A 26,401-nucleotide genomic window follows, 5' to 3' on the forward strand; every position below is an offset into this window, starting at 1 on the left:
AATATTTTTTTGGGTCACAGAGACACACCTTTATACCTGGAACCTTTTGAGATATGACAATTAGCCTACAATCAAAGAAAATCCCAGGACCAGATGGTTTCCTAAGTTAATTGTATAAAACCTTTAGAGAAGAGCTAATCCTGATACTCCTCAATCTATTTTGTGAAATAGAAAGAAACGGGACTCTCCCAAATACATTCTACGTAGCCAACATCACATTAATACCAAAACCAAATAAAGACAGCTCAAGGAAGGAAAACTACAGGCCTATATCTTTGATGAATTTGGATGCAAAACTGCTAAACAAAATAATAGCAACACACATTCAAAACCACATCAAGAAAATCATACAGCATGACCAGGTAGGGTTCATCCCAGGGATGCAAGAAGACTGATTCAAACTACAAATATCAATCCATGTAATTCATCATATAAACAGAACCAAAGAGAAAATCATGTGATCAATTCAATAGATGCTGAAAAAGCATTTGACAAAATCCAAAGTCCATTTATGGTAAAAAGCACTGCAGAGAATCTGAATAGAAGGAACATACCTCAATATCATAAAGGCAATGTACAATAGGCCCACAGCCAACACCATATTAAATGGGGAAAAACTTTGAGAATTTTCACTAAACACAGGAACAAAACAAGGATGTGCATTATCACCACTTCTCTTCAATATACTACTTGACACTCTAGCCAGAGCAATAAAACAAGTAAAGGAAATTAAAAGAGTGCAAATAGGAAAAGAAAAACTCAAACTTTCACTATTTGCAGATGACATAATACTATACTTAGAAGACCCAACAAACAACCTAAAGGCTTATAGAACTTATCAAAAAATTCAGCAAAGTGTCTGGATAAAAAATCAATATTAAAAAATTGGAAGCTTTTTCTGTATACCAACCATAAATCCACTGAAAAAAGAAATCCAGATAACACTTCCACTCAGGATTTCCCACAAAAAATAAAATACTTAGGAATAAACTTAATCATGGAGGTAAAGAAAATTATAAAATATTGAAAAAAGAAATTGAAGAAGACCTCAGAACATGGAAAGATCTTCCATGTTCATGGATAGAAAGAATAGATATCATCAAAATGGCCATACTTCCAAATGTGATCTACAGATTCAATGTGATATCCATTAAATTACCAAGGTAATTCCTCACAGACAAAGAAAAATCAGTCCTTAAATTCATTTGGAACAACAAAAAAACCAGAATAGCCAAAGTAGTTCCAGCAACAAAAACCATCCAGGAGTAATCATAATACCTGACTTTAAACTATACTACAAAGCCATAGTTTAAAAAACAGCACAAAAACAGATACATAAATCAATGGAGCAGAATAGAAGACTCAGAAACAAATATACACATTTACAGCCAATTGATTTCTGACAAATGAGCAAAAATCATACACTGGAAAAACGATAGCCTGTTCAACAAATGGTGTTGGCAAAACTGGTTAATCATATGCAGAAAATTGGATTAATCCCACTTTCTCACCCTGCACAAGAGTCAATTCAAGATGGATCAAAGACATGGAAATTAGACCAGACATCTTGAGGCTCCTTGAAGAGGGCATAGGTCAAACAGTGCAACTCACAGGCACAGATAAAAATTTTCTCAAAAAGACCCCAAAGGCACAAGAAATTAAAAAGTGAATCAATACATGGGATTACATTAAATTGAAGAGCTTCTGATCAGCAAAGGAAACTATCAAGAACCTCAGCCCAAACCCAACAGAATGGGAGAAGATTTTTGCCACCTACTCCTCTGATAGAGGACTAATATCTAGACTATACTGAGAACTCAAGAAACTCAGCACTAAGAAAACAAATAACCCAATAAAAAATGGGCGAGTGAGCCCGGCTTGGTGACGCACACTTGTAATCCCCACGCTTGGGATGCGGAGATAGGAAAATCGGGCAGGTTTGAAGCCAGCCTTACTGGCTTAAGAGACCCTGTTTCCAAATAAAAATATAAAATAGGTCTGGGAGTGTAGCCTGGAGGTAGAAGGGTTTACAGGAACCCCAGTACCACCACCACCACCACCACCACCACCACCAAAAAAAAAAAAAAAAAAAAAAGGCGAGTGAACTAAATAGACACTTCACAAAAGAAGAAATTCAAGTGGCCAACAAATGCATGAAAAATGTTCAACATCATTGGCTACTGGAGAGATGGAAATCAAAACTACCCTGAGATTTCACCTAACTCCAACTAGAATGGCAATCATACAAAACACAAACAACAAATGCTGGTGAGAACGTGGAGAAGTTGGAGTTCTAATACATTGTTGGTGGGATTGCAAATTAGTGCAATCACTTTGGAAAACAGTATGGAGGATCCTCAGAAGAATGGGAATGAACTTACCGTATGATCCTGCACTACTACTTCTGGGTATCTACCCAAAAGAAAGGAAACCAAACTACCAAACTACTCATACCTATTTATGTTCACAGCTGCTCAATTAACCATTGCCAAACTATGGAACCAGCCAAGATATCCATCAACAGATGAATGGATTACAAAACTATGCCATATGTACACAATGGAATTTTACTCAGCCATAAAGAAAAACACAATCACATCATTTATTTGCCACCATCAGAGAAATGAGCCTTTTTTTGGGTAATGATTTGCATGTTTTCTTATTGGGTTGAAGCTTTTCTATGCCACAGAGCCCTGGCCCAAATGATAGGAAAATTGCTATAGAAAAGATTATTTCCAGTGGGTGTGGTGGCATATGTTTGTAATCCTTGTAATTGATAGCCTGAGATAGGAGAATCATGGGTTCACCGCCAGCCACAGCTACTTAGTGAGGCCTCCACAGCTTAGTGAGACCCTATTTCAAAATAAAAAATAAAATATGGGGCTGGGGGTGTAGGTCGGAGACGGAATGTTCCTGGATTCAACCTTCAGTAAACAAACACACACAACTATCAGTAAGCGCGCGCGCGCACACACACACACACACACACACACACACACACACACACACCCGCTCTGGTTAATGAGATCAAACTACTTTTTCTTAAAATTCTTTATTGCAATGCTGTTGTTAGTACCATAAAATGTTGAGAAAAACGAATCGCCAGAAGGACACATATTTTAAGTCTGCAAATTCACAATGAAAAAAAAAGCATAAGGTTCAGAGCTGTTGCAAAGCTCCACCTTCTGTCTTTTGCAGAGGTAGAAATCAGATTCCCAACAAGGTTAGGTCCTCAAATCACTTTCCAATCAGAACTAAACTTCCGGCACCGGCGGAAGCGCGCGAGAGGTCCAGGCTCCGCCTCCGGAAATGACGCATCCTGCCCGCGCCCTGGACGGAAGTGACGGCAATCGGCGACGCCAGTGCCCGGGGTCCGCAGCCGCTGGAGCCTGTTCTGTAGCACCAGGCAAGGCGGGTTCTCCGCGGATGGTCGCGGCAGAGGGATCATGACGGGGAAGAAGTCTTCCCGGGAGAAGCGGCGTAAGCGTAGCGGCCAGGAGGCGGCCGCGGCGCTCGCGGCCCCGGACCTCGTGCCGGTGCTCGCCAGCAGCGGCAGCGGGAGCACTAGCGGCTGTGGCAGCGCCAGCGGCTGCGGGAGCGTCAGCTGCTGCGGCAACGCCAGCCTCGGGGGAAGTGTCACCGGCGGTGGCAGCTGCTGGGGCGGGAGCAGCGTGGAGCGCAGCGAGCGCCGGAAGCGGAGGAGCACCGACTCCTCTTCTAGCGTCTCGGGCTCGCTGCAGCAGGTGCGTGCTCCCAGCTCGCCGCTTCCGGGGCAGCCGCTTTTGGGGAAGGAGGAGAGCTACGAGGCCTGCGGAGGCGCCGGCCGGAGCTCATTGTTAGTGCGGGGAGCCTCAGGCCGGGGGAACCCCACTCCCGTGGCTTGAACTTCAAAGTTTCCGAGTTTACCGATAAGCTAACTTAAAACCAAAAATGAAGCAGGTCATGCTGGCGCATCTCTGTAATCACGGTACTTGGGAGGCTGAGACTGAAGGATTGCAGGTTCGAGGACAGCTTCACCAAGGTAGCGAGACCCTCAGCAACCTAGCGAGATCCTTTTTTCAAAATAAAACAAGACAGGGCTACGGGTGTAGCACGGAGGTAGGATGCCCCTGGATTCAAACCACAGTACCACAAAGACAAACCAAACAGGAAACTTTTGGCCCCTTCTAATCTGGTCTCTCTGTTCTCCCTAGAGAGTCTGTGTGGGTCTGGGCGTGATGATACATCCCTCTAATCCCAGTGTTTGGAAGGATGGTTTCAAGCCAGCTTCAGCAACTTAGGCTCTCAACAATTTAGCGAGACCCTGTTCAAATAAAAATAAAATAGGTCTAGGAGTGTAACTCAGAGGTACAATGTCCCTGGATTCATTCCCTAGCACCACACAAAGGATGGATAAAACAAAACAGAACAAAAAAACCCAGCTGTGTATGGGTCTGTAGCGAGGTAGCTTCATTGCCTCCATGAGCCACACGCTTTATTTCTTTGTCTTTACCTTTTAGTAGAATATAATTAATGTCACAGTAAAATGAGGCCCAGAGTGTTTTAAGGAGCTTTACCCACAGGCACAGGAATAATAGCTCTTAGACTTGAATCCAATGCCTGACTCTACAAACGTTCTTGCGCCATCAACCCACAAATATACCACTAAAAGGTAGTTTGTAAATTTTTTTCTTTTAATTTTGCAGTATTGGGGATTGAACCCAGAGGGGCCTTCTATCTCTGAGCTACACCCCCAGCTCCATTTTTATTCATTCTTTCTGTCTGTCTTGGTACTAAGGATGGAACTCAGGGGTATTCTACCTCTGTACTACACCCCAGCCCTATTTTTGTCATTCATTCATTCATTCATTCATTCATTTATTTTTGCAGGTCTGGGGATGAAACCCAGGGGCATTCGACCTCTGAGCTACATGCCCTACCCTGTTTTTTTTAATTTATTTATTTTTATTCTTTTTTTGGCGGTACTGGGGGTGGAACCCAGGGGGCTTTCTACCTCCAGGCTATACTCACAGACCTATTTTTTAGACTTTATTTGGAAACAGGGTCTCACTATGTTCCGAGAGCCTCACTAAGTAGCTGAGGCTGGCTTCAAACCTGCACAATCCTCCTTTCTCAGCCTCCCAAGAGCGAGGATTACAAGTGTGTGCTACCATGCCCGTTTTTTTTATTCTTTATTTTGAAACCAGGTCTCAGTGTGTTGCAGAGGGCCTAAGTAGCTGAGACTGTCCGGGAACCACGATCCTCTGGTCTCAGTCTCCCGAATTCTGGGATTACAAGCGTGCGCCACCACGTCCGGCTTTTATTCTTTATCTTTTGAAACAGGGTCTTACTGAGTTGCTGAGGGCCTCGCTAAGTAACTGAGGCTGGCTGCGAACCTGTGATCCTGTGTCAGCCTCCCAAGTACTGGAATTACAAGCTTTCGTCACCATGCTCAGCGGTGGTTTGTAATTTATAATAAAAAAAATGAATGTATGAAATTCACAATTAAAAGCGAATGTGTGAAAGTCCTACTTCATGCTGCCACATTACCAGTTTTTAAACAGCTTCTTTTCATGATCTCTTATATTACGTTTCTACATTATAAGCTTTGTGGTGATATTTCATTTACAGAATTGGATAATGCTACTACATTGGGACAGGCTTTTTTTTTCTATATATAGTACTCTTTTTAGTGATTTTACAGTATACCATCATATTATTTTGATTTATGTTTAGACACAATACCAGATCAAATACCCTGCACACACATGGTCTTTAAGAGTTTTAGAGTAGAGCTTCAGAAGTGAAACTGCTGGGCCAAAGTATATGTGTTTAAAACAACTTTGTGAGCCAGTTGTGGGCATACTTGTAATCTCAGTACTTGGAGGCTGAGGTAGGAGGATTGCAGGTTCCCAGCCAGTCTCAGCAACTTAGGCGATCTGCTCTTTAGTCAGACTCTGTTTTAAAATAAAAAATATAATAGAGCTTGGGATGTAGCTCAGAGGTAGAATGCCCCTGGGTTCAATTGCTAGTACCACACGTACACACAAAACAGTAACTTGGTGGAGATAATGCTTTCCAATCAAGACTTTACTGGTTTAAAGTCCAAATAGACACCATGGTGGCACATGCCTCTAATCTCAGTACTTGGAAGGCTGAGACAGGAGTATCACAGGTTAGTGGCCAGCCTTAGCAACTTAGTAAGACTGTTTGAAAATAATAAAATAGGGCTGGGGTTGTAGCTGAGAGGCAGGATGCCCTTGTGTTTAATCACCAGTACCACAAAAAAATTTTGAATAAAAAAAATTTGGGAATATTAGTTTTTACAGCTCTCTGCTAACATTTGATATTCATTTAATTTCTTTTATTTTTTCTTTTCTTTTCTTTCTTTCTTTTTTTTTTTCTTTTGGTGGTACGGGGTTCCTGGAAACCCTTCTACCTCCGGGCTACAATCCCAGACCTATTTTATACTTTTTTTTTTTTTTTTTTTTTTTTTGCGGGTCTGGGGATGGAACCCAGAGGCATTCGACCTCCGAGCTACAACCCCTGCCCAATTTTTTATTCTTTATTCTTGAAACAGGGTCTCACTGAGTTGAGAAAGGCCTCACTAAGTAGCTGAGGCTGTCCGCGAACCGTGATCCTCCGGTCTCAGCCTCCTGAATGCTGGGATTACAAGCGTGCGCCACCACGCCCGGCTCTCTATTTTATACTTTTTATTTGGAAACAGGGTCTCTTAAGCCAGCATGGCTGGCTTTGAACCTGAGTGATCTTCCTGTCTCTGCCTCCCAAGCGCGGGGATTACAAGCGTGCGCCACCACACCCGGCTGATATCCATTTCTTAAAAGATCTGTCAGTCTAATACTATAATTTTATTTTCCTGGTTAATAGATTGAATACTTTTGTATTTTTATTTACTATTTGATTCCTTCTGGAAATTGTGTATATTCTTTTTCCTTTTTTTCTCTTTGATGAGTTTCATTTCCCCCCAAATAGTTCCACATAGCTTTACATAAAGTTTTGGTTTAAACGTTTGTGTAGAGTATATTGCAAATGTTTATACAACTTTGGGGTATACTGAAGTTTTGATTTCTTTGTAGTTAAAGCTAATAACTTTTCTAGATTTTGTATATTGTTTAAAGGTCTTTCCTAATCCAAAATTATGAAACTATACTGTATTTTGTTCATATACTCTTTACCATTACAGCTTTAAGTTGGCAGTTGTGGAACATAGAAGGCTATTTGTTTTTATGATTTTCTTCTATCTAGGCACACATTGTTATTAGTTTAAAGCTGATTCTCAGAAATTTTTCTGAGAATATTTATTTTTAACCAATAGTTCAGTAATTTATTCACTAATTTTTTGTTTTTGTATTATCAAAGACTTGTAGTATAGTGTTGATTAGTAGCAGTGATAATATTGGAAGCTTTTCATTCATTCATTCACTCATTCATTCTTTTTTTTTAGAGTGCTGGGTATTTTTTTTTTTTTTTCGGTACTGGGGATGGAACCCAGGGGCATTTGACCTCCAAGCTACATCCCCTGCCTTATTTTTTTTTATTCTTTATTTTGAAACGGTCTCACTCAGTTGTGGAGGGCCTCACTAAGTAGCTGAGGCTGTCCACAAACCGCGATCCTCCGGTCTCAGCCTCCCAAATACTGAGATTACAAGTGTGAACCACCATGCCCGGCTCTATTATTATTATTTTTTTATTCTTTTTTTTTTTACCCATATTATTTTACTTATTTATTTAGTACTGGGGACCGAACTCAAGAGACATTGTACCTCCAAGCTACATTTATTCTTTATTTTGAAACAGGGTCTCACTGAGTTGCAAAGGGCCTAAGTAGCCGAGGCTGTCTGTAAACCGCAATCCTTCTGTCTCAGCCTCCCAAATGCTGGGATTACAGGTGTGTACCTCCATGCCCCATGAGTGCTGTGTATTGAACACAGGTCATACATGTGTGGGACGAGCACTCTCCTACCGAGCTACATCCCCAGCCCTAGTGAGAACATTTCTAATGTTCCACCAGTAAGTGTATTTGTGATAGGTTCTTTTGTTTTCTAGGTAGTGGGGATTGAATCCAGTGGCATTCTACTTTTGAGCTACATCCCCAGCCCTTTTTTTGGTTTTGAAAGAGTTGCTAGGTTGCTGAGTGTCTTATTATGTGCTAAGGCTGTTGTCAAATCTTTGATCCTTCTGTCTCAGCCTCCCAAGTACTGGGATTATAGGCATGGAGGGTCACCACGTCCAACAGTTACGGGTTTTGAAAGATAAATTTGGTTAGGTTAGGGAAATTTTCTTCAACTCCTGGTTCATTAGCCATTATATTATGAGATGATTTCCTGGAATTTTGTTGAGGCGATTACGTAGTTTTTCTCTTTTAGTCAGGTGATGTAATTTTATTGATAAACTTTTGATAAACTAGTTGATGTTGAACTGTCATTGAATTCTTGGGATAAGTCTTATTTGGTGTTTTTTATTTTTTGGTGTGTTCCAAAATAGATTATAATATTTTTTTCAAATATTTGTCAGAATGTAACCATTGAACAATATAGCTATCTAGGTCTAGTGGGACTTGAGTTGATTTCTTTTAATGAATTTTTTTTCTTTTTTTTTGGTGGTACTGGAGTTCCTGGAAGACCTTCTACCTCCGGGCTACACTCCCAGACCTATTTTATACTTTTTTTTTTTTTTTTTTAAAAACAGGGTCTCTTACTCCTGTCTCTGCCTCCCAAGCGTGGGGATTACAAGCAGGTGCCACCACACCCGGCTTTAATTAAATTTTTTAATAGTTGTAGTTCATTTTTTCTACCTTTCTAGATTCAACACTTATCTTTCCATATCTTTAGTACTCTATCATGATGGGGGGGGTGAGCAATGTTAAGTATTACAAACATTTGCTTATAGAACTAAACCCAACTTTGTGTGTGTGTGTGTGTGTGTGTGTGTGAAGGGAATTCTACCTTCAAACTACACCCCCAGCCCTATTTTTTATTCTTTACTTTGAAAAAGGGTCTCACTGTGGTACAGAGGGCCTCAGTGAGTAGTTGAGGCTGGCCACAAACCTGCGATCCTTCTGTCTCACCCTCCCAAATACTGGGATTAAGAGCCTGTGCTGGCACACGCAGTTTAACCCCAACTTTTTTTTTTTTTTGCAAGGTACTAGAGATGGAACCCAGGGGTATTCTACCTCTGAGCTATATTCCTGGCCCTATTTTTTGTCTTATTTATTTATGTATTTATTTAGCAGTACTAGGAATGGGACCCAGAGTTACTGTACCTCTGAGCTACACTCCAGCCCTATTTTTTTAAAGTCTTTTTAGAAAGTTTTGAAACAGGTTTCACCGAGTTGTGAAGGGCCTTGCTTAGTAGTTGAGGCTGTCCCCGAACTATGATCCTCTGGTGTCTGCCTCCCAAATGCTGGGATTACAAGCCTGCACCACCACACCCAGCTTAGCCCAAGTTTTAATAAGATGCATGTATATTTGTGAAGAAGAAAGAAATCATTGCGTATTTTGCATGTAGATAACAACACAAAATTCTGAGAGTGCCATTCTATCAGCTGTGAGTTGAATTCATTTTTGTGCTAAGAGCTTTATTGAAATATAGTTAACATATGATACAGTTCACCTATTTCAAGTATACTCTTAAGTGGTTTGGCGTGTATTCACAAAGTTGCGTACCCATTACTATAGTCAATTTAAAAATATTTTCATCACTCCAAAAATCTTTATCTTTAACCTTTTAACTATCATTTCTATTTACCTTGCTCCATTCCTAGTAATCATTAATTTACTTCCTATCTTTAAGTTTCCCTGTTCTGGGCATTTTATTTGAACGGGATCATATAATATGTGGTACTTTGTGCCTGGCCTTTTCACTTAGCACAGTGTTTTTATGTTCATATATTCCTTTATGCCATAGCATATTGATTCTTTTTTTTGTAAAAGTTTTTTTTTGTGTGTGTGTGTGGCTGTAGATGTCATTGTATGACCATACTATATTTTGTTTTTCCATTTATCACTTAATGGACATTTGGGTTGTTTCCACCTTCTGTTGTCATGAACATTCATATCAAATTGATGTTGTTTTTCGAAGCTATATGATTATATATTTTTAGGTATTTTCTAAGAATTGAATTTTTGGGTCATATGGTGCCTTTTTGAGGATCTCTTAAACTTTATTTTTTTTCAGAACTGTTGTACCATTTTATATTACCACTTGCAGTGAATGACAGTTCAGTTTTTCTATTTCATTGCATTATGAGTCAGAATAAAAACTAATTTTTACTTTTCAGTCTAATTAACATAGTACTTTAAAAAATTACCCTTTTTTTGCTGGGTGTGGTGTAATCCCAGCATTCGGGAGGCTGAGACAGGAGGATCACCGTTTGCAGAAAACCTCTGCAACTTAGACCCTGTTTCAAAATAAAGAATAAAAATTAGGGCAGAGGGTGTAGCTTGGAGGTCGAATGGCCCTGGGTTTCATCCCAGGACCTGCCCCTCCCCCCAAAAAAATTACCCTGTTTTAGAAATTGCTGTTTTAAGAATTTTATTTAGGAGACCTAATAATGAAATCTACTTGACCTATATGGTCATGGAAGATTTTCCTGAGGAAATAACTTTTGGATTCATATCTGATAAGTTTCTGGACTTGTTACTCTTGTGAGTATATAGTATAGTATAGGGGATCAGGAGATGGTGAAGAAAGGCTAGTATAGACAGAAGAGTAGTATGCAGCAAAGCCTTGCCTATCTGAGCTGAGGGAAAAGAACAAGTTATATTTGAGCAACTCAGAACAATTGTTTTTGGGACACAAAGAATTGGTGAGCATAAAAGGCTGGGGAAGCCATATTACCCCAAGGGGTGAGGTCATGGAAGGGCTTTGAAAAAGAATGATTATGTACTAATTTTATAAAATTTATACTAATAACTATATAGAACTGAGACCTCAGGTTAGATGTAGGGAGTTCAGGTAAATGTTGTAATCTAGGAAAAATTATAGTAGTTTAGATTAGGATTATGACAGTAGTTTGAGAGAGACCAATATAGAAATGAGGACAATTGTTAGAAATTTCTTTAATTACTAAAATTATGATTACTTTGAATATGACTATAAAACACATTTAAAATGATAATAGCTGATGGTAAGCATATTTACTGTATAATATTCATGATTTGTAACATTTTTGGTATTACTCTTCTTTATGTGAACTTAAGTAGAAGACAACTCATACATAAAACTTTTGGGTAAATGGCCACCTAAAGGAATATCTTAGTTCTTTAAAAGTCTAAAATTAGGCATGGTTATGCATGCTTGTAATCCCAGTACTTGGGAGGCTGAGACGGGTTTGAGGACAACCTCAGCAAGTAGAGAGACTTTCATTAACCTAGTGAGACCTTGTTTCAAAATTAAATAGGGCCAGGGATATAGCTCAGAGGTAGAATGTCTCTCTGGTTTAATACCTAGTACCTTCTCTTAGAAAAAAAGCTAAAGTTGTAGGTAGTATTCATTACTGAGTGAGTATGTTTTCATTTGTGTGTCCAAAGATATTTCTCTTTCCTTTATAATTACTCCTTGAATTAATTGCAGTGTGGAGAGGATGATCAAAGAATACTGAACAGTTAAATATTCTTTCCTATATTTTAGATAAATAATAGGAATTTGAAATATTTAACAAAGAACTTATCAAATCAAAATCTATGGTGTCATGCACTCTATATATTTTAAATAGCATTATTTAATTGGCCTTTATTCTTTTAATTTTAGGAAACTAAATATCTTTTGCCTGCTTTGGAAAAAGAATTACTCTTGGCAGAGCATAGTGACCTTGAAGAAGGTGGACTGGATCTGAGTGTGTCATTAAAACCAGTTAGTTTCTATATCTCAGACAAAAAGGAAATGCTTCAGCAATGCTTCTGTATTATAGGAGAGAAGAAGTTGCAGAAGATGCTTCCTGATGTGTTAAAGGTACTTTATCACATTAACAGACTGCACATATGTAGGGATAGGATCTTCTTTGGAGTAGTCACTTTACTGAATATAGTTCATAATTGGATGTTCTTATCTAAAACAAGCTACTTAGCCGGGCGTGGTGGCGCACGCTTGTAATCCCTGCGCTTGGGAGGCTGAGACAGGAGGATCGCATGGGTTCGAAGCCAGCCTCAGCTACTTAGTGAGGCTTTTGGCAACTTAGTGAGACCCTGTTTCCAAATAAAATATAAAATAGGTCTGGGGGTAGAGCCCAGAGGTAGAAAGCCTCTGGGTTCCACCCCCAGTACCACCAAAATAAATAAATAAATAAATAAATAAATAAATAAATAAATAAATAAAACAAGCTACTTGAAAAGAGACAAGAAATGGAATTTGAAGAAGCATAAATTGCCTTGTATATTTAAAAAATTGCTAAGAAAAAGAAAAGTGTTGTGGCAAATTTATTGACCTGATGAAAACAATCCTACTATATCTAGACAATGGTAGTACCTATATTGGGAATATAATGAGTCTTTCTGGTGCTGTAAGAAATAATATATGACTGCTGGGTTAGGTGGCACACACTTTAATCCCAGTACTTGAGAGTCTGAGACAGGAGGATCACAGGTTCCAGGCCATCCTTAACAGTGTAAGACTCTTAGCAAGGACATAGAAATTCTGTTTCAAAATAAAACAAATTGGGTGGGGGTTGTAGCTCAGAGTTAGAATCCCCTGGAAAGAAAGAGGAGGGGGGAGAGAAAGATAGAAGGAAAATACTACTGTGTAATAATACACAGTGATGGCTTCTAATAGCTTGCATTTCATTAAAGTCACTTGTTTTCATATATTTATTTCTGAAAATTATCTTAATTTTACAGTTATGGAAATAGGACTCAGACAACTTAAGCCCAAAATCATATATCCTAGATTTCTAGAGGCAGTACTTGAATTTAGATCTTTACAAGAATTGCCTAATAAAAATAGGCTGCTAATAAGAATGTCTGAGAAATTGACTTACACTTTGGTTTGTTCCTTCATAATGAACATGATTTTTTTCCCATCAAATCTTTAAAATGTTCTTGTTAAATGGCAGTTTTTTTTAGGTTTCCTCTTATGAACAGATTGTTTTTTTCTTCTTTTTTTCCGGTGCTAGAGATGGAACTTAGGGACATTTTACCTCCAAGCCACAACCTCATCCCTCTTTTTTTATACTTTATTTTGAAGCAAGGTCTCACTAAATTGCAGAAGACCTCACTAAGTAGTTAAGGCTATCCGCGAACCATGATCTTCCTGTCTCAGCCTCCCAAGTACTGGGATTATGAGTGTATGCTACCAGCCCGACTCCATGAACAGATTTATATCAATCAACTTGAGGCTTTAATTTGTATTGTAAGATTTTTCTGACCAGAACTTTTTTATGATTGTAGTTTAACAGTTTATGTTGGAGCTATAGTACATAAATACAATTTTTTAAATGTTATTTCTTTAGAACTGTTCAATAGAAGAAATTAAAAAACTATGCCAGGAACAGTTAGAGCTCCTGTCTGAAAAAAAAATCTTGAAGATTCTTGAGGGTAAGAATGCATATTTCTACATTCTGGCAACTTATTAGCTAAACTATACCTAGCATAAGTCCCAAGGTCCTCTTTCTTCAACTTGAATATGATTTTAATTTTACTATTGGGTAGATGTAAGGAATATCTTTATTTATACTGAGAAATATAATTTACATTTTAAAATAGGATTTCAAGAATAGACTTGATGTATAGTTTTTCTCAAGTATATAAAATGTTTGTATACTGCAATAAAATGAAATAAAAATTTTTACTGAAAATACTGTAAAAATGATAATAGGCAAAGATTTTTCTTAAGTAATTTAAAAAGTGTTCTGCTTTAGAGTCTTTATAACTTTTAACTAAGTATTGCATTTTATTTCTGCTCTTATATGACAGAGATGCAGAATTACAATTCTTGTGAAATGTGAACATTTATATGTCCATCTGAAGTGTGACTACTTTTTATGATACTGATATTTTTTGAGTTTTAGATTTTTAGGCATAGGCAATTTTTTTTCCTTTGGAACTTTGAAAGTATTTTAGCATTTGCATCATAGAAATAGAAACAAAACATTATAGACTTTCAATTTCCAGAGAGAATGATATCTTAAAATTCAAATTTTAATTCACTTTTGTAATTCTGGAAATAGGTATATATCCACATGAATGTTGTTTTTAGAGTATATATATATATATATATATATATATATATATATACTTATATATAGATATAATTCTTATATCTATATATATGTTAGATGAAGTAAAGGTAATGAGGAAAAGAGACATTAACTCACTTTAAATATAAGCAAAACTAAGCTTTAAAAATATGCATGACTTTTAAAGATGATACTTTTTGTATAACGATTCTAACAGTATATAGATATGTTTTCAATAGTGTATCTTATTTATAAGGTGACAATGGTATGGACACTGATATGGAAGAGGAGGCAGATGATGGCTCTAAGATGGGATCTGATTTAGTCAGTCAGTAAGTTAAAAAACTTTCATTTTCACTTCAAATTTTGTTATTCCTATGTTGTTATCACTTTTGAACATCGGGATATGAATGTTTTTCTCTTTTATTTATATAAAATAATCAACAATATATTTTTTACTTGTAATAATAAGTTCTTTTGGTATATATGAGGATAAATTTAATTATTCTTAGGATTATGATAATTTCTTAAACTACTATACCTATATAGAGATCAACAGTGGTGCCGACCTGAAGCAGAATCACATCTCTCATTTGGATTTTGAACATATTACTCATAGTGTTTGCTATTTATTAAGTGCCTACTGTACCAGGTGTGTGTTAATAGTGTAAAATGTTTTATCTCATTAAATTCTTCTACCTGTCTACTAAAGTTAGGTGTTAAATGCCTTGTTCACAGATGAGCTAGTGAGGTGTGTGTGTGTGTATTATTATTATTATTATTATTATTATTATTATTATTATTATTATTTACTTTGGAACTGAGGATTGAACCCTGGGGCATTCTACCTCTGAGTTACACCCCCCAGCCCTTTTTATTTTTTAGATTGAATGAAACAGGGTCTTGCTGAGTTGCTGAGGCTAGCTTCAAACTTGGAATCCTCCAGTCTCACTCTTCCAAGAACTAGAATAACAGGCAGGTGCCACTGTACCAAACTATATATTTTATAACCTACATATCTTTTACATGTTTATATTTTTTTCTGTGTTTATGTGTATATATTTGCCTATAAGTGTACACATATTTGTGTGAGTGTGTGTGTGTGTGTGTGTGTGTGTGTGTGTGTATGATTGCCTCATAACTTGCAGACTTTAATATATGGGTCTGGCTTAGGAGAGTGATGGGTGATTTATACTTAAATATAAGGTAGAAAATGTAGTGTGAGCCACCACAAAAACACATCGAACCCCAAACTATGGAATCCAAAAACCAGACTTTTTAAGTTAAAATATCAGCACACAAAATTTTGAATTTTGGGTTTTGGATTTTTGAATTAGAGATGCATATTGGGTAAATTCTATACAGATATCACAAAATCTGAAAAATTCTGAAACATGATACACTTCTGTTTTTTGTTTTTTTGATAAGGATACTCAAACTCTTTCCAGAAAGTATAATAATATTACCACTTGTGGAGCTTATAAGTGTCCTTTCAGTGAGATTATTTTCAATTACATGAGAATATTCTTTTGTAAATCAAATTTGAGGTATAGGATATACTAAATAACAGTAATAGCTAATATTGAGCACTGTGTGACAGACACTAATTACTTTTATGTGCCTTTTTTATTGGGTTTATGCAATCTTATAAGATAGATATTATCATCATTTTATAGCAGGAAAATGAGGCCCAGAAAGATTTATGTGCCTTAGATTATAAAATGCTTATGAAAGTTGGAAGCAGTGTTTGTTGTGAATTGATTGTAGGCTCTCATACAAATGCAATTGACTTTGAGGCCTTTGAAGCACTTAATATCATTTTATTCATTTGTCACAAATTATAATTAAATCATTCCTCCACAGAAGTGGGAAACTGAAAGAGATTAAAGTAGAAGAAATTAGGAAGTGGACTAAAGATCTGTGGGAAAAACAAAACAAAACACAAGACAAGGTGGATTTATATCTCAATTATTACTTGCATGAATCAAGACGTGTTTACAGCTAATAAAGTATTTAATAAGTGCCAGCTATTATTACTTTTTTGTGGTATTGGGGATTGAACCCAGGGACTTTCTACCTCTGGGCTATACTCCTAGACCTATTTTATATTTTATTTAGAAACAGGGTTTCACTAAATTGCTGAAAGCCTCACTAAGTAACGGAGGCTGGCTTTGAACCTGTGTGATCCTCCTGTCTCAGCCTCTCAAGTACTGGGATTACAAGTGTGTGCTACCACGCCCAGCTCCCAGATATTATTATTTACAGAAATTACAAAAGTTACATCTGAGCATGGTGGTCCATGCCTATAATCTAAGTACTTGGGAGGCTGAGACAGAAGGATTACAGGTTCAAGGACAGTCTTAACAATATAGTGAGACTCTCAGCAACCCAGCGAGATCTTGTTTGAAAACAAAAAATAAAAAAAGCACTGGGGATGTAGTTCAGAGGTAGAGTGCCCCTGGGTTCAATCTCCACATGCACACTAAATCTGTATTATTTAAAATAATCCAGAGCTGGGTGTGGTGGCGCAGGTTTGTAATCCCAGCATTTGGGAGGCTGAGACAGGAGGATCAGGGTTCACAACAGCCTCATCTACTTAGGCCCTTTGCAACTCATTGAGACAATCACTGGCTTTGCTGAGCCTAAGCCTGCTCGTCACAGCTGCTAGAGGTCAGCACTCTGTGGTATCATGAGCTCGCAATCAACAGAGCAGTGGTGGTCTCTGGGTTGCATGAAGTCCCAACTAGCAGGCTACAGGCCCTAAATAAAGCATCATAGTATCTGGCCCTGTGGAGTTTGGGCCAAGACAGCACAGTGACCTGACCTTAATCAGAGATTCCTGCCTAGCTGTGCCAAGAACTATATCTAATTAAAGAAGCTCTAGGGGATAAACTAAAAAGTTTGGGTATTTGAGTCAGATTTGCAGGGCTGAATATTTACCTCAACGTAGACATTATTATTATTGTTATTGTTATTATTTTTTCTTTTTTGTACTGGGGATGGAATCCAGGAACATTCTAATTCTGAACTACACACCCAGCCCTATTTTTTATTCTTTTATTTATTTTATTTATTTTATTTTTGCAGTACTGGGAATGGAACCCAGGGGCATTCTACCTCCGAGCTATACCCCAGCCCTATTTTTATTCTTTTCTTTTATTTTGAAATAGGGTCTCAATGACTTGCAAAGGGCCATATTAGTAGCTGAGGCTGGCCATGAACCATGGTCCTCCTGTCTTAGCCTCTAGAATGCTGGGGTTACAAGCATGTGCCACCATACCCAGCTTATTCTTTTATTTTATTTTATTTTTTTGGTGAGTCTGAGGATGGAACCCAGAGGCATTTGACCTCTGAGCTACACCCCCTGCCCTAATTTTGTTATTCTTTATTTTGAAACAGGGTGTCACTAAGTTGTGGAGGGACTCACTAAGTAGCTGAGGCTGTCCACGAACCACGATCCTCCCATCTCACCCTTCTGAATACTGGGATTACAAACATGCACCACCACACCCAGCTGTTTTTTATTTTTGAAGCAGGGTCTCACTGAGTTGCAAAAGGCCTCACCAGGTAGCAAGGCTGTTCGCAAACCGCTATCCTCTTGTCTCAGCTTTCCTAATACTGGGATTACAAGTGTGCGCCACTACACTTGGCCATAGACCTTATGATTAAAGGATAGAAAATAAACACAGGACTCACACAAGAAGAAGAAGATGACAACAGAAACAAACCTCAGAATGCTGAAAATAATGAGAATGAGTATCAGTGAGGAAACAATAAACTCCCACAATTCAACATGGGATATCACAAATACTGATCTACAAGAAATGCAAAGACAATTCTGAATTTTGATCTTGAATATGGTGAAAAGCATAGAGAAACTGTACAGGAAATGAAAGAGGAAATTGAGACTAAGAAAGAAACAGAAGGTGGCTTTGAATGAAATGAAGGAGTCAATAAATTAAGACAGCAATAGAAAACAACTCTAGAACACTAGACCATATGGAAAATAGGGTATCATTCTTGTAAGTTAATTCAAAACCGAAAGCACAATTAATAGTATGCAGAAGACGATACAACAACACAACCTAAATATCCATCAATTGTGGGACAATACACACCTTAACTTACAGATAAAAGGTATTGGAGAAGGAATAGAAGCATAGACCAAGGACAGCTGTAATCTCTTCAGAGAAATATTTTCCAAGAATTTTCTAAACATAGAAAAAGACTTGGACATCCACGTGTAGGAGATGTACAGAACACGTCTAAAACAAGATTAAAGAAGGTCCTTTCCATGCCATGTAATAATCAAAATGACTTACATAGAGGCCAAGGAAAGAATCTTAAAGACAGAACAAAATAGGGGGTGATATTCAGGGGCAGAGTAATAAAAGTCACTCCAGACCTCACAATTCAAGTCCTGAATGCTAGGAGGGATTTGGGTGAAGTACTCAACCCTGAAAGAAAACAATTTTCAACCAAGACTGCTCTATCCACCAAAGATATCATTCAAAATTGATGGAGAAATAAAAAAGATAAGTAGAAATTTAAAAATGTCTGACTACCAACCCAGCACTAGAGAAAATACTTAAACAAAACATAAGTAACCAAAAAAAAAAAAAAAAATTTCAGAACCAGAGAAGAGACAAATTCTAGCAGGTGGGCAACTAAGCACAGAAGGAATAACACTATATCAAACAATATAATAACATAATGTCAAAGGACTGAACTCCCAATTAGAAGACATAGACTGACAATATAGATTAAAAACAGTCCAAGTATATGCTACTTGGAAGAAAATTACCATACAGCTAAAGATATTTATAGGCTAAAGGTGAAAAGATGGAGAAAGGTATACCATACAAATGGAGATCCAGGGGTAGCAATGCTGATATCTAATAAAACAGACTAAGCTAAAATACATCAGAAGAGGCAAATCAGGGAATCAGGGCACTTCTTATTAATAAAATGAAGAATTCAGTAAAAAGATATAATGATAGTAAATTCTTACACTTCAAGTGTGGATGCAGTCATATTTGTAAAACAAATTCCTTGGGTTTCAGGTCTCAATAGTCCCAAATACAATCATATTGGGAGACTTTAACACACCACTCACACCATAAGGTCTATCTTCAGGACAAAAGATGAGTAAAGACTCTTCAGACCTAAACAACACTCTAAATCTAATGGACCTAATAGACATATACAGAATATTTTAGCCAGCAACAGCTGAGTACGCATTCTTATTTGCCAATGGAACCTTCTCCAAAGTAGATCACATCCTGTGCCACAAAGCAAGCACTAGCAAATTTGAAAGATGTAATATAAATCATCTTTTCAGATTGAGATGGAGTGAACATAGAAGTAAACAAGAAGACCAAAAGAAATTACATAAATACATTGAGATTGAATGATACACTCATAAACAAGGAATGGATCAGTACAGAAGTAAGAGAAACAAAAAACATTTCTGTAATTAAAAATAGAACATGGGCATGGTGGCACATGCTTGTAATCCCAGCATTTGTGATACTGAGACCAGAGGATTGCGGTTCATCGACAGCCTCAGCTACTTCTTAGGCTCTCTGCAACTCAGTGAGACCCTGTTTCAAAAAATAAATAAGCCAGACGTGGTGGTGCATGCTTGTAATCCCAGCATTTGGGAGGCTGAGAAAGGAGGATTGCGCAGGTTCAAAGCCAACTTCAGCTACTTATTGAGGCCCTTTGCAATTCAGTGAGACACTTTTTCAAAATAGAGGATAAAAAAATAGGGCTGGGGTGTCGCTCGGAGGTAGAATGCCCCTGGGTTTCATCCAAAAAAAAAGACATGCCAGATTCTATGGGACACATTGAAGATGGTGTTAAAAGAAAAAATTATAGCACTAAGTACACAAATAAGAAAAACAGAACATCACCAAATAAACAACCTAATGACACAAGGACCTAGAAAATCAGGAATAGTCTAATACTACAGCCAGCAGAAAGCAGAAAATAATTGAAGTCAGAGCAGAATTAAATGAAATAGAGAATAAAATACAATACAAAGGACCAACAAATCAAAAACTGGTTCTTTGAAAGATTAACAAGCCCTTAGCTAACCTAACCAAAGGAGAGAATTAACCCAAATTATTAAAGTCAGAAATGAAAAATGAGACATCACTACAGACAGTGGGAAATTCAGAGGATCATCAAAAACTATTTTGAAAATTTATATTTCAATAAATTGGAAAACATGGAAGAAAATTGACGGATTTCTTAACATATCACTTACCTAAATTGAACCAAGAGGATTTAGAAAACCTAAACCAACCAATAGCAAGCAAAGAAATAGGAACAGCACTAAAACTTCTGCCATCAAAGAAAACCCCAGTCCCAGGCAGATTTCCAGCTGAATCTACAAAACTTTTAGAGAACTAAACCCAATACGTCACAAGTTATTCTGTGAAATGGAAAGAGATGAAATCCTTCCAAACTCTTTCTATGAGGCCAGTATCACATATTACCAAAACCAAATAAAGATACCTTAAACAAAAAAAAATTACAAATATTGATGAACAAACATGCAAAAGTTCTTAACAAAATACTAGCCATGCACATTCAAAGTCACATCAAGAAAATTGTACACCATGACCAAGTATATATTATTCACCAAATAGAACTAAGAATAAAAATTACACAGACTCTTGCCAGAGCAATAAGACAAGAGAAAGACAATAAAGGAATTCAAATAGAAAAGGAATTAAAATTATCTTTGTTTGCAGATGACATGTTCCTATATCTAGAAGACCCAAAAAGTTCAACCAAAAGACTACCACTATAGGTGATTAACCAATTCAGCAAAGTAGTGGGATACAAAACCAACCTAAAGCAATCAGTAGCTTTTCTATTTGCTAACAAATCCACCAAGAAAGAAATACAACAATTCCATTCACAGTAACCTCAAAACCAATAAAATATCTAGGGATAAACCTAACTAAAGAGGTAAAAGAGCTCTACAATGAGAAGTATAAAACACTTGAGCAAGAAATTGAAGATGATCTCAGAAGATGGAAAGATCTCCCTTGCTCATGGATAAGCAGAATAATTATCAAAATGACTTCTGCCAAAAGTGATCTATAGATTCAATGCAATTCTTATCAAAATACTAACAACATACTTCATAGACCTAGAAAAATCAGTGATGAATTTCATATGAAGGAACAAAAAATAACCCCAGAATAACCAAAGTAATTCTCAGCAATAAGATTCATGTAGGAGGCATCACAATTTCTGACTTTAAATTATACTTCAAACTGGGCGTGGTGGCGCATGCTTATAATCCCTATGTTTGGGAGGCTGAGACAGGAGAATCACACAGGTTTGAAGCTAGCCTCAGCTACTTAGTGAGGCTCTCAGCAACTTAGTGAGACCCTGTTTCCAAATAAAATATAAAAAATAGGTATGGGAGTATTTATAACCCAGAGGTAGAAAGCCCCTGGGTTCCACCCCCAGTAACCCCCCCCCCCCACAATTATACTTGAGAGCAATAGTAGTTAAAACAGCATAGTATTGGCACAAAAACAGGCAAACAGAACAATGGAATAAAGATCCAGAAACTAATTTATTCACTTATGATCTTTGACAAAGGGGCCAAATACATACACTGGAGAAAAACAGCCTTTTCAACAAATGGTGCTGGGAAAACTGACTATCCGTTTATAGAAAAATGGAACTAAGTTCTTACCTTTCATCCTGCATAGGAATCAACTTGAGATTGATCAAAGACCTGGAAGTTAGACCAGAGACTATAAAAGCTATAAGAGGAGGGCATAGCTTCAACACTTCAACATATAGGCACAGGTAATAACTTCCTAAATGAGACTCCCAAAGCTCAGGAAATTAAAACAAGAACAAGTGGGATGGCACAAACTAAAACGTTTCTGCGCATCAAAGGAAATCAAGAGTCTAAAGAGAAAGCCTACAGAATGGGAGATCTTTACCAGCTATCCCTCTGACAGAGGAGAATATACAAAGAACTTAAAAAACTTTATATTAGAAAAACAAATAGCCCATCCAAGAAGTAGACAAGTGAATTGAATAGACACTTTACAAAAGAAGAGATACAAATGGCCAATAGATTAAAAATGTACGACATCATTAGCAATCAGAGAGATGCCATCAAAACTACACAGATTCTAATTCCAATAAGAATGGCAACTATAAAGAAGTCAAATCACAATGTTGTCAATGATGTGGGGAAATAGGAATTCTATACTGTGGGATTGAAACTAGTTCAGCCTATATGAAGATCAGTGTAGAGTTTCCTTAGATAACTGGGAATGGATCCACCATATGGTTTGCCTTTATTACTACTTTCAAAGGGGTTGAAACCAGAGAACTACAGTAATATATGCATACCCATGTTCATAGTACAATTCACAGCCAAATTATGGAGCCAACCTAGGTGTCCATCAACAAATGAATGCTTTACAAAGTTATGGGAAATACATGCCATGGAACACTACTCAGCAATAACAAAAAATTATGTCATTTGGAAAGAAATGACAGGACCTGGAGAACATTATGTTAATTGAGATTAGCCAATCACAGAGAGTGAAGGGTCATGCGTTTTTTTCTAATATATGCAGGGTAGTGAGTAATTGGGATAAAAGACTCCAGATAATGGTAAAACCTCAATGGAGCCAGGGAGGAGATATAAGGGAAGGGGGAGGAGGAAGACAGATTCATTAATGGAAATTTCATTTATTTTGTGTATGTGTGTGGTACTAGGGTTGCTACCCAGGGACATTCTATCTCTAAGCTATACCCCAGGTCCCCCCTCCCCCACTTTTTTTCTTTATTTTGAAACAGGGTCTTGCTGAGTTGGAAAGTATCTCACTAAGTAGCTGAGGCTGTCCATGAAGCACAATCCTCCTGTCTCAGCCTCCCAAATTCTGGGATTACAGGTGTGTACCACCATGCCCAACCATTAATGGTAATTATATCATTGACTATGTGTTAACATGTGAATATATACCAAGGTCAATCTGGATACTCTGTATTGGGAGGGGAAAATGAGAGGTGGGGGCACCAAGTGTTATGTGCATGTATACCATTGTTAATTTTCTTTGAAATGCATTTAACAGGAAACAAAATTATAAAACCTACTAAGAGACAAAAAATGGTGATCTGAAAATGTACTTTATTTGTATAATACATGACAGGGATGGAAGGGTGGGATTTTTAAGACTTAAAACCTAGAAATCATAAAAAATATATACATTAGAACTGAGTAGCAAAATATGTCAAAGTCAGTAACAAGACAAGATCTGAAGGAAGTACAGACGATCCTTTACTTAACCCAAACAGGTCTTTATTGTGGTACAAAAGTATAAACATACAGTCATTCTGTTTTTTACTTTTAGTGCCATATTTAACACTTTATTGTAAAATGGGGAGGAAGAAGCTGGGTGTGGTGGCACATACCTGTAATTCCAGTATTTGGGAGGCTTAAGACAGGAGGATTGCAGGTTTGAGGCCAGTGTGGGCAACATAGACCCTGGTTCAAAATAAAATATAAAAAGGGTTGGGGATAGATCTCAGAGGTAGAATCCTCCTGGATTCAATCCCTTATACCACCCTCTCAAAAAAAAAAAAAAAAAAAAAAAAGGTTGGGTATGAGGTGTGATTAGGAGAGGATTGAGGAAAGTTTGATCAGTAGATACTAAGTGTGCTGTTGGGCAGGATGGTGACTGTAGGTAACAGTTATGTACCACATACTTCAAGGATTCTGAGTATTTTTACCACAAAGAAATGATAAATGTTTGAGGAGAAGAGTATGTTTACCCTGATTTAAGCATACAAGTAAATTTATACTTGTATGGAAACTTCATATAATATAATACCCCATTGATATCTATAATTTTTATGTTTTTATGTATAAGTTAATAAATGAAATCACAGGAAAATATTGGCTTTGTTGTAAGATGAGTTGCCCAACTGTAGGCTAAAATAAGTGGTCTGATCATGTTTAAGGGAGGCTAAGCTAAGCTATGATAATGTTTGGTAGGTTAGGTATGTTAAATGTGCTTTCTACTTACATTTTCAACTTATAATGAGTTTATTGGGAAGTAACTCCATCATATGTTGAGGAGCACCTGTACTTGGCAAGTAAGTCCTAATACTAAGCATGGTTGGATCTAAGGATGAAAGCAGAGATTGGAGTGGCATCCTTTGAAGATGGAGGAAGTAGCCACAAGCTAAGGAATGTAGGCAGCATTTTAGGGTCTGGAAAAGGTAAAGAAATGGATTTTTCCCTCAGAACCTCCAGAAAGAATGTAGCACTGCCTCCACTTAATTGTATATCCTAAAGAATGTTTAAATTTATGGTCACTAGAACTACTTGAGAATTAATATGTTGTTTTAGCCTGCCAAATTGCCATGTGTTATAGGGGCAACAGAAAACTAATATAGTGTGCTTGAGTAAGACCTGAGCAGAAAGCTAAAGTTACAGTTACTTACGCAAAACTATAGAGTTTTGTTTGATCTAAACAAAGTTGTTTTCTTGTTTTTGCTTTTGGTATTGGGGAATGAACCCAGGGATGTTATACTTTTGGGCTGCACCTCAGCCCTTTCTTATTTTTTATTTTGAACCAGGGTCATGCTTAATTTCTTAGGCGGTCCTCAAACCTTTAATCCTCCTGTCTTAGCCTTTCAGTACTGGGATATAGGCATCTGCTGCCATGTTCAGCATGTTTACATTTTTTTGAAATGGTTTTCAACATTTAAAGACCAAGTGGTATTACACCAAAATCTGAATTTCTGAGTTGCCTGAAAAATCAGGTCAAACAACGTTTTCTGGAAGAAAAAAAATTCATTTTGAGCACTATTTTTTACTCTTTGTATGACATATATATTTCAGTACATTACATAATACTTTACTTACCCTAATATTTAACATATAAATTTTCTGATTGAAGGAAAGATTATATAAAGGCCATAGGTTGGCTTTGGAAATAATTATATCTGTCTGTTAGCTTCTTTTTAAAATTTTTTTTATTGGTGCATTGTATTCATACATCTTAATATGGTAAAAAAAAACAAACAAACAAACAAAAAAAACAAACTGTGTAAGCCGGGCATGGTGCTGCACACTTGTAATCCCCGCGCTTGGGAGGCGGAGACAGAAGGATCGCGCAGGTTCGAAGCCAGCCGTGCTGGCTTAAGAGACCCTGTTTCCAAATAAAAATAAAAAATAAAAAATAGGTCTGGGAGTGTAGCCCTGAAGTAGAAGGGTTTACAGAAACCCCAGTACCACAAAAAAAAAAACAAAACTTGTGTAGACATACATGTACACATCACCCAGTTAGCCCCTACTTGATCCCCACCCCATTTCCTCCCCATCCCTCCTTACCATGCTTGGCTTAGTAGTTGACTTCTATATGTTTAATTATATTGTGGACTTTAGAGAGGTTCCTTCTTCCCTCCCTTCCCCTTATTTAGGTTGCCTTTTACTCCTCTATAGGATCTCCTTTTTCATCTAGAGTTCCTCCTATAACCCGTTTCTCCTTAGTGTTCACATATTAGGGAAAGTATTTGCTTTCTTTTGTGACTGACTAATCTCACTTGCATAAAGACCTCCAGTTCCATCCATTTCCCTGTAAATGATGTAATTGTGTTTTTTTTTTAATGGCTGAGTAAAATTCCATTTTGTACATATCCCATGGTTTTATAATTCATTCATCTGTTGATGGACATCTTGGCTGGTTCCATAGTTTGGCAGTAGTGAATTGTGCAGCCATGAACATAGATATACATGCATTAGTTTGGTAGTTTGGTTTCCTTTCTTTTGGGTAGATACCCAGAAGTGGTATTGCTGGATCAAATAGTAGATTTGTTCCCATTCTTCTGAGGATTCTCCATACTGTTTTCCAGAGTTGTTGCATTAATTTGCAATCCCACCAACAATGTTTTAGAGTTCCTACTTCTTCACATCCTCACCAGCATTTGTTGTTTGTGTTTTGAATGATTGCCATTCTAGTTGGAGTTAGGTGAAATCTCAGGGTAGTTTTGATTTGCATCTCTCCGGTTGTCAATGATGTTGAGCATTTTTTCATGCATTTATTGGCCATTTGAATTTCTTCTTTTGTGACGTGTCTATTTAGTTCACTCACCCTTTTTTGATTGGGTTATTTGTTTTCTTAGTGCTGAGTTTCTTGAGTTCTCTGTATATTCTAGATATTAGTCATCTAT

General features: G+C 37.3%; 1 protein-coding gene across 3 annotated transcripts in view; it reads left to right on the plus strand.

Moving 5' to 3' along the window:
* Positions 1-3,446: 3,446 nt before the first annotated feature.
* Positions 3,447-26,401, plus strand: part of CAAP1 (caspase activity and apoptosis inhibitor 1) — a gene marked incomplete at both ends in the record, with an annotated part of 59,543 nt that continues 36,588 nt past the window's right edge. Inside the window, 4 exons of one of the 3 annotated variants that reach the window (XM_080709387.1) lie at positions 3,447-3,743; positions 11,752-11,952; positions 13,445-13,529; positions 14,427-14,502. In XM_080709387.1, coding sequence (XP_080565513.1) covers positions 3,447-3,743; positions 11,752-11,952; positions 13,445-13,529; positions 14,427-14,502 — 659 coding nt within the window. The remainder of the gene's footprint in view (positions 3,744-11,751; positions 11,953-13,444; positions 13,530-14,426; positions 14,503-26,401) is intronic. The other 2 variants (XM_080709388.1, XM_080709389.1) reach the window with 2 other exon arrangements.

This window comes from Muscardinus avellanarius (genome assembly GCF_963383645.1).
Source record: "Muscardinus avellanarius genome assembly, chromosome: 13".
In the NCBI taxonomy this organism is placed as follows: Eukaryota; Metazoa; Chordata; class Mammalia; order Rodentia; family Gliridae; genus Muscardinus; species Muscardinus avellanarius.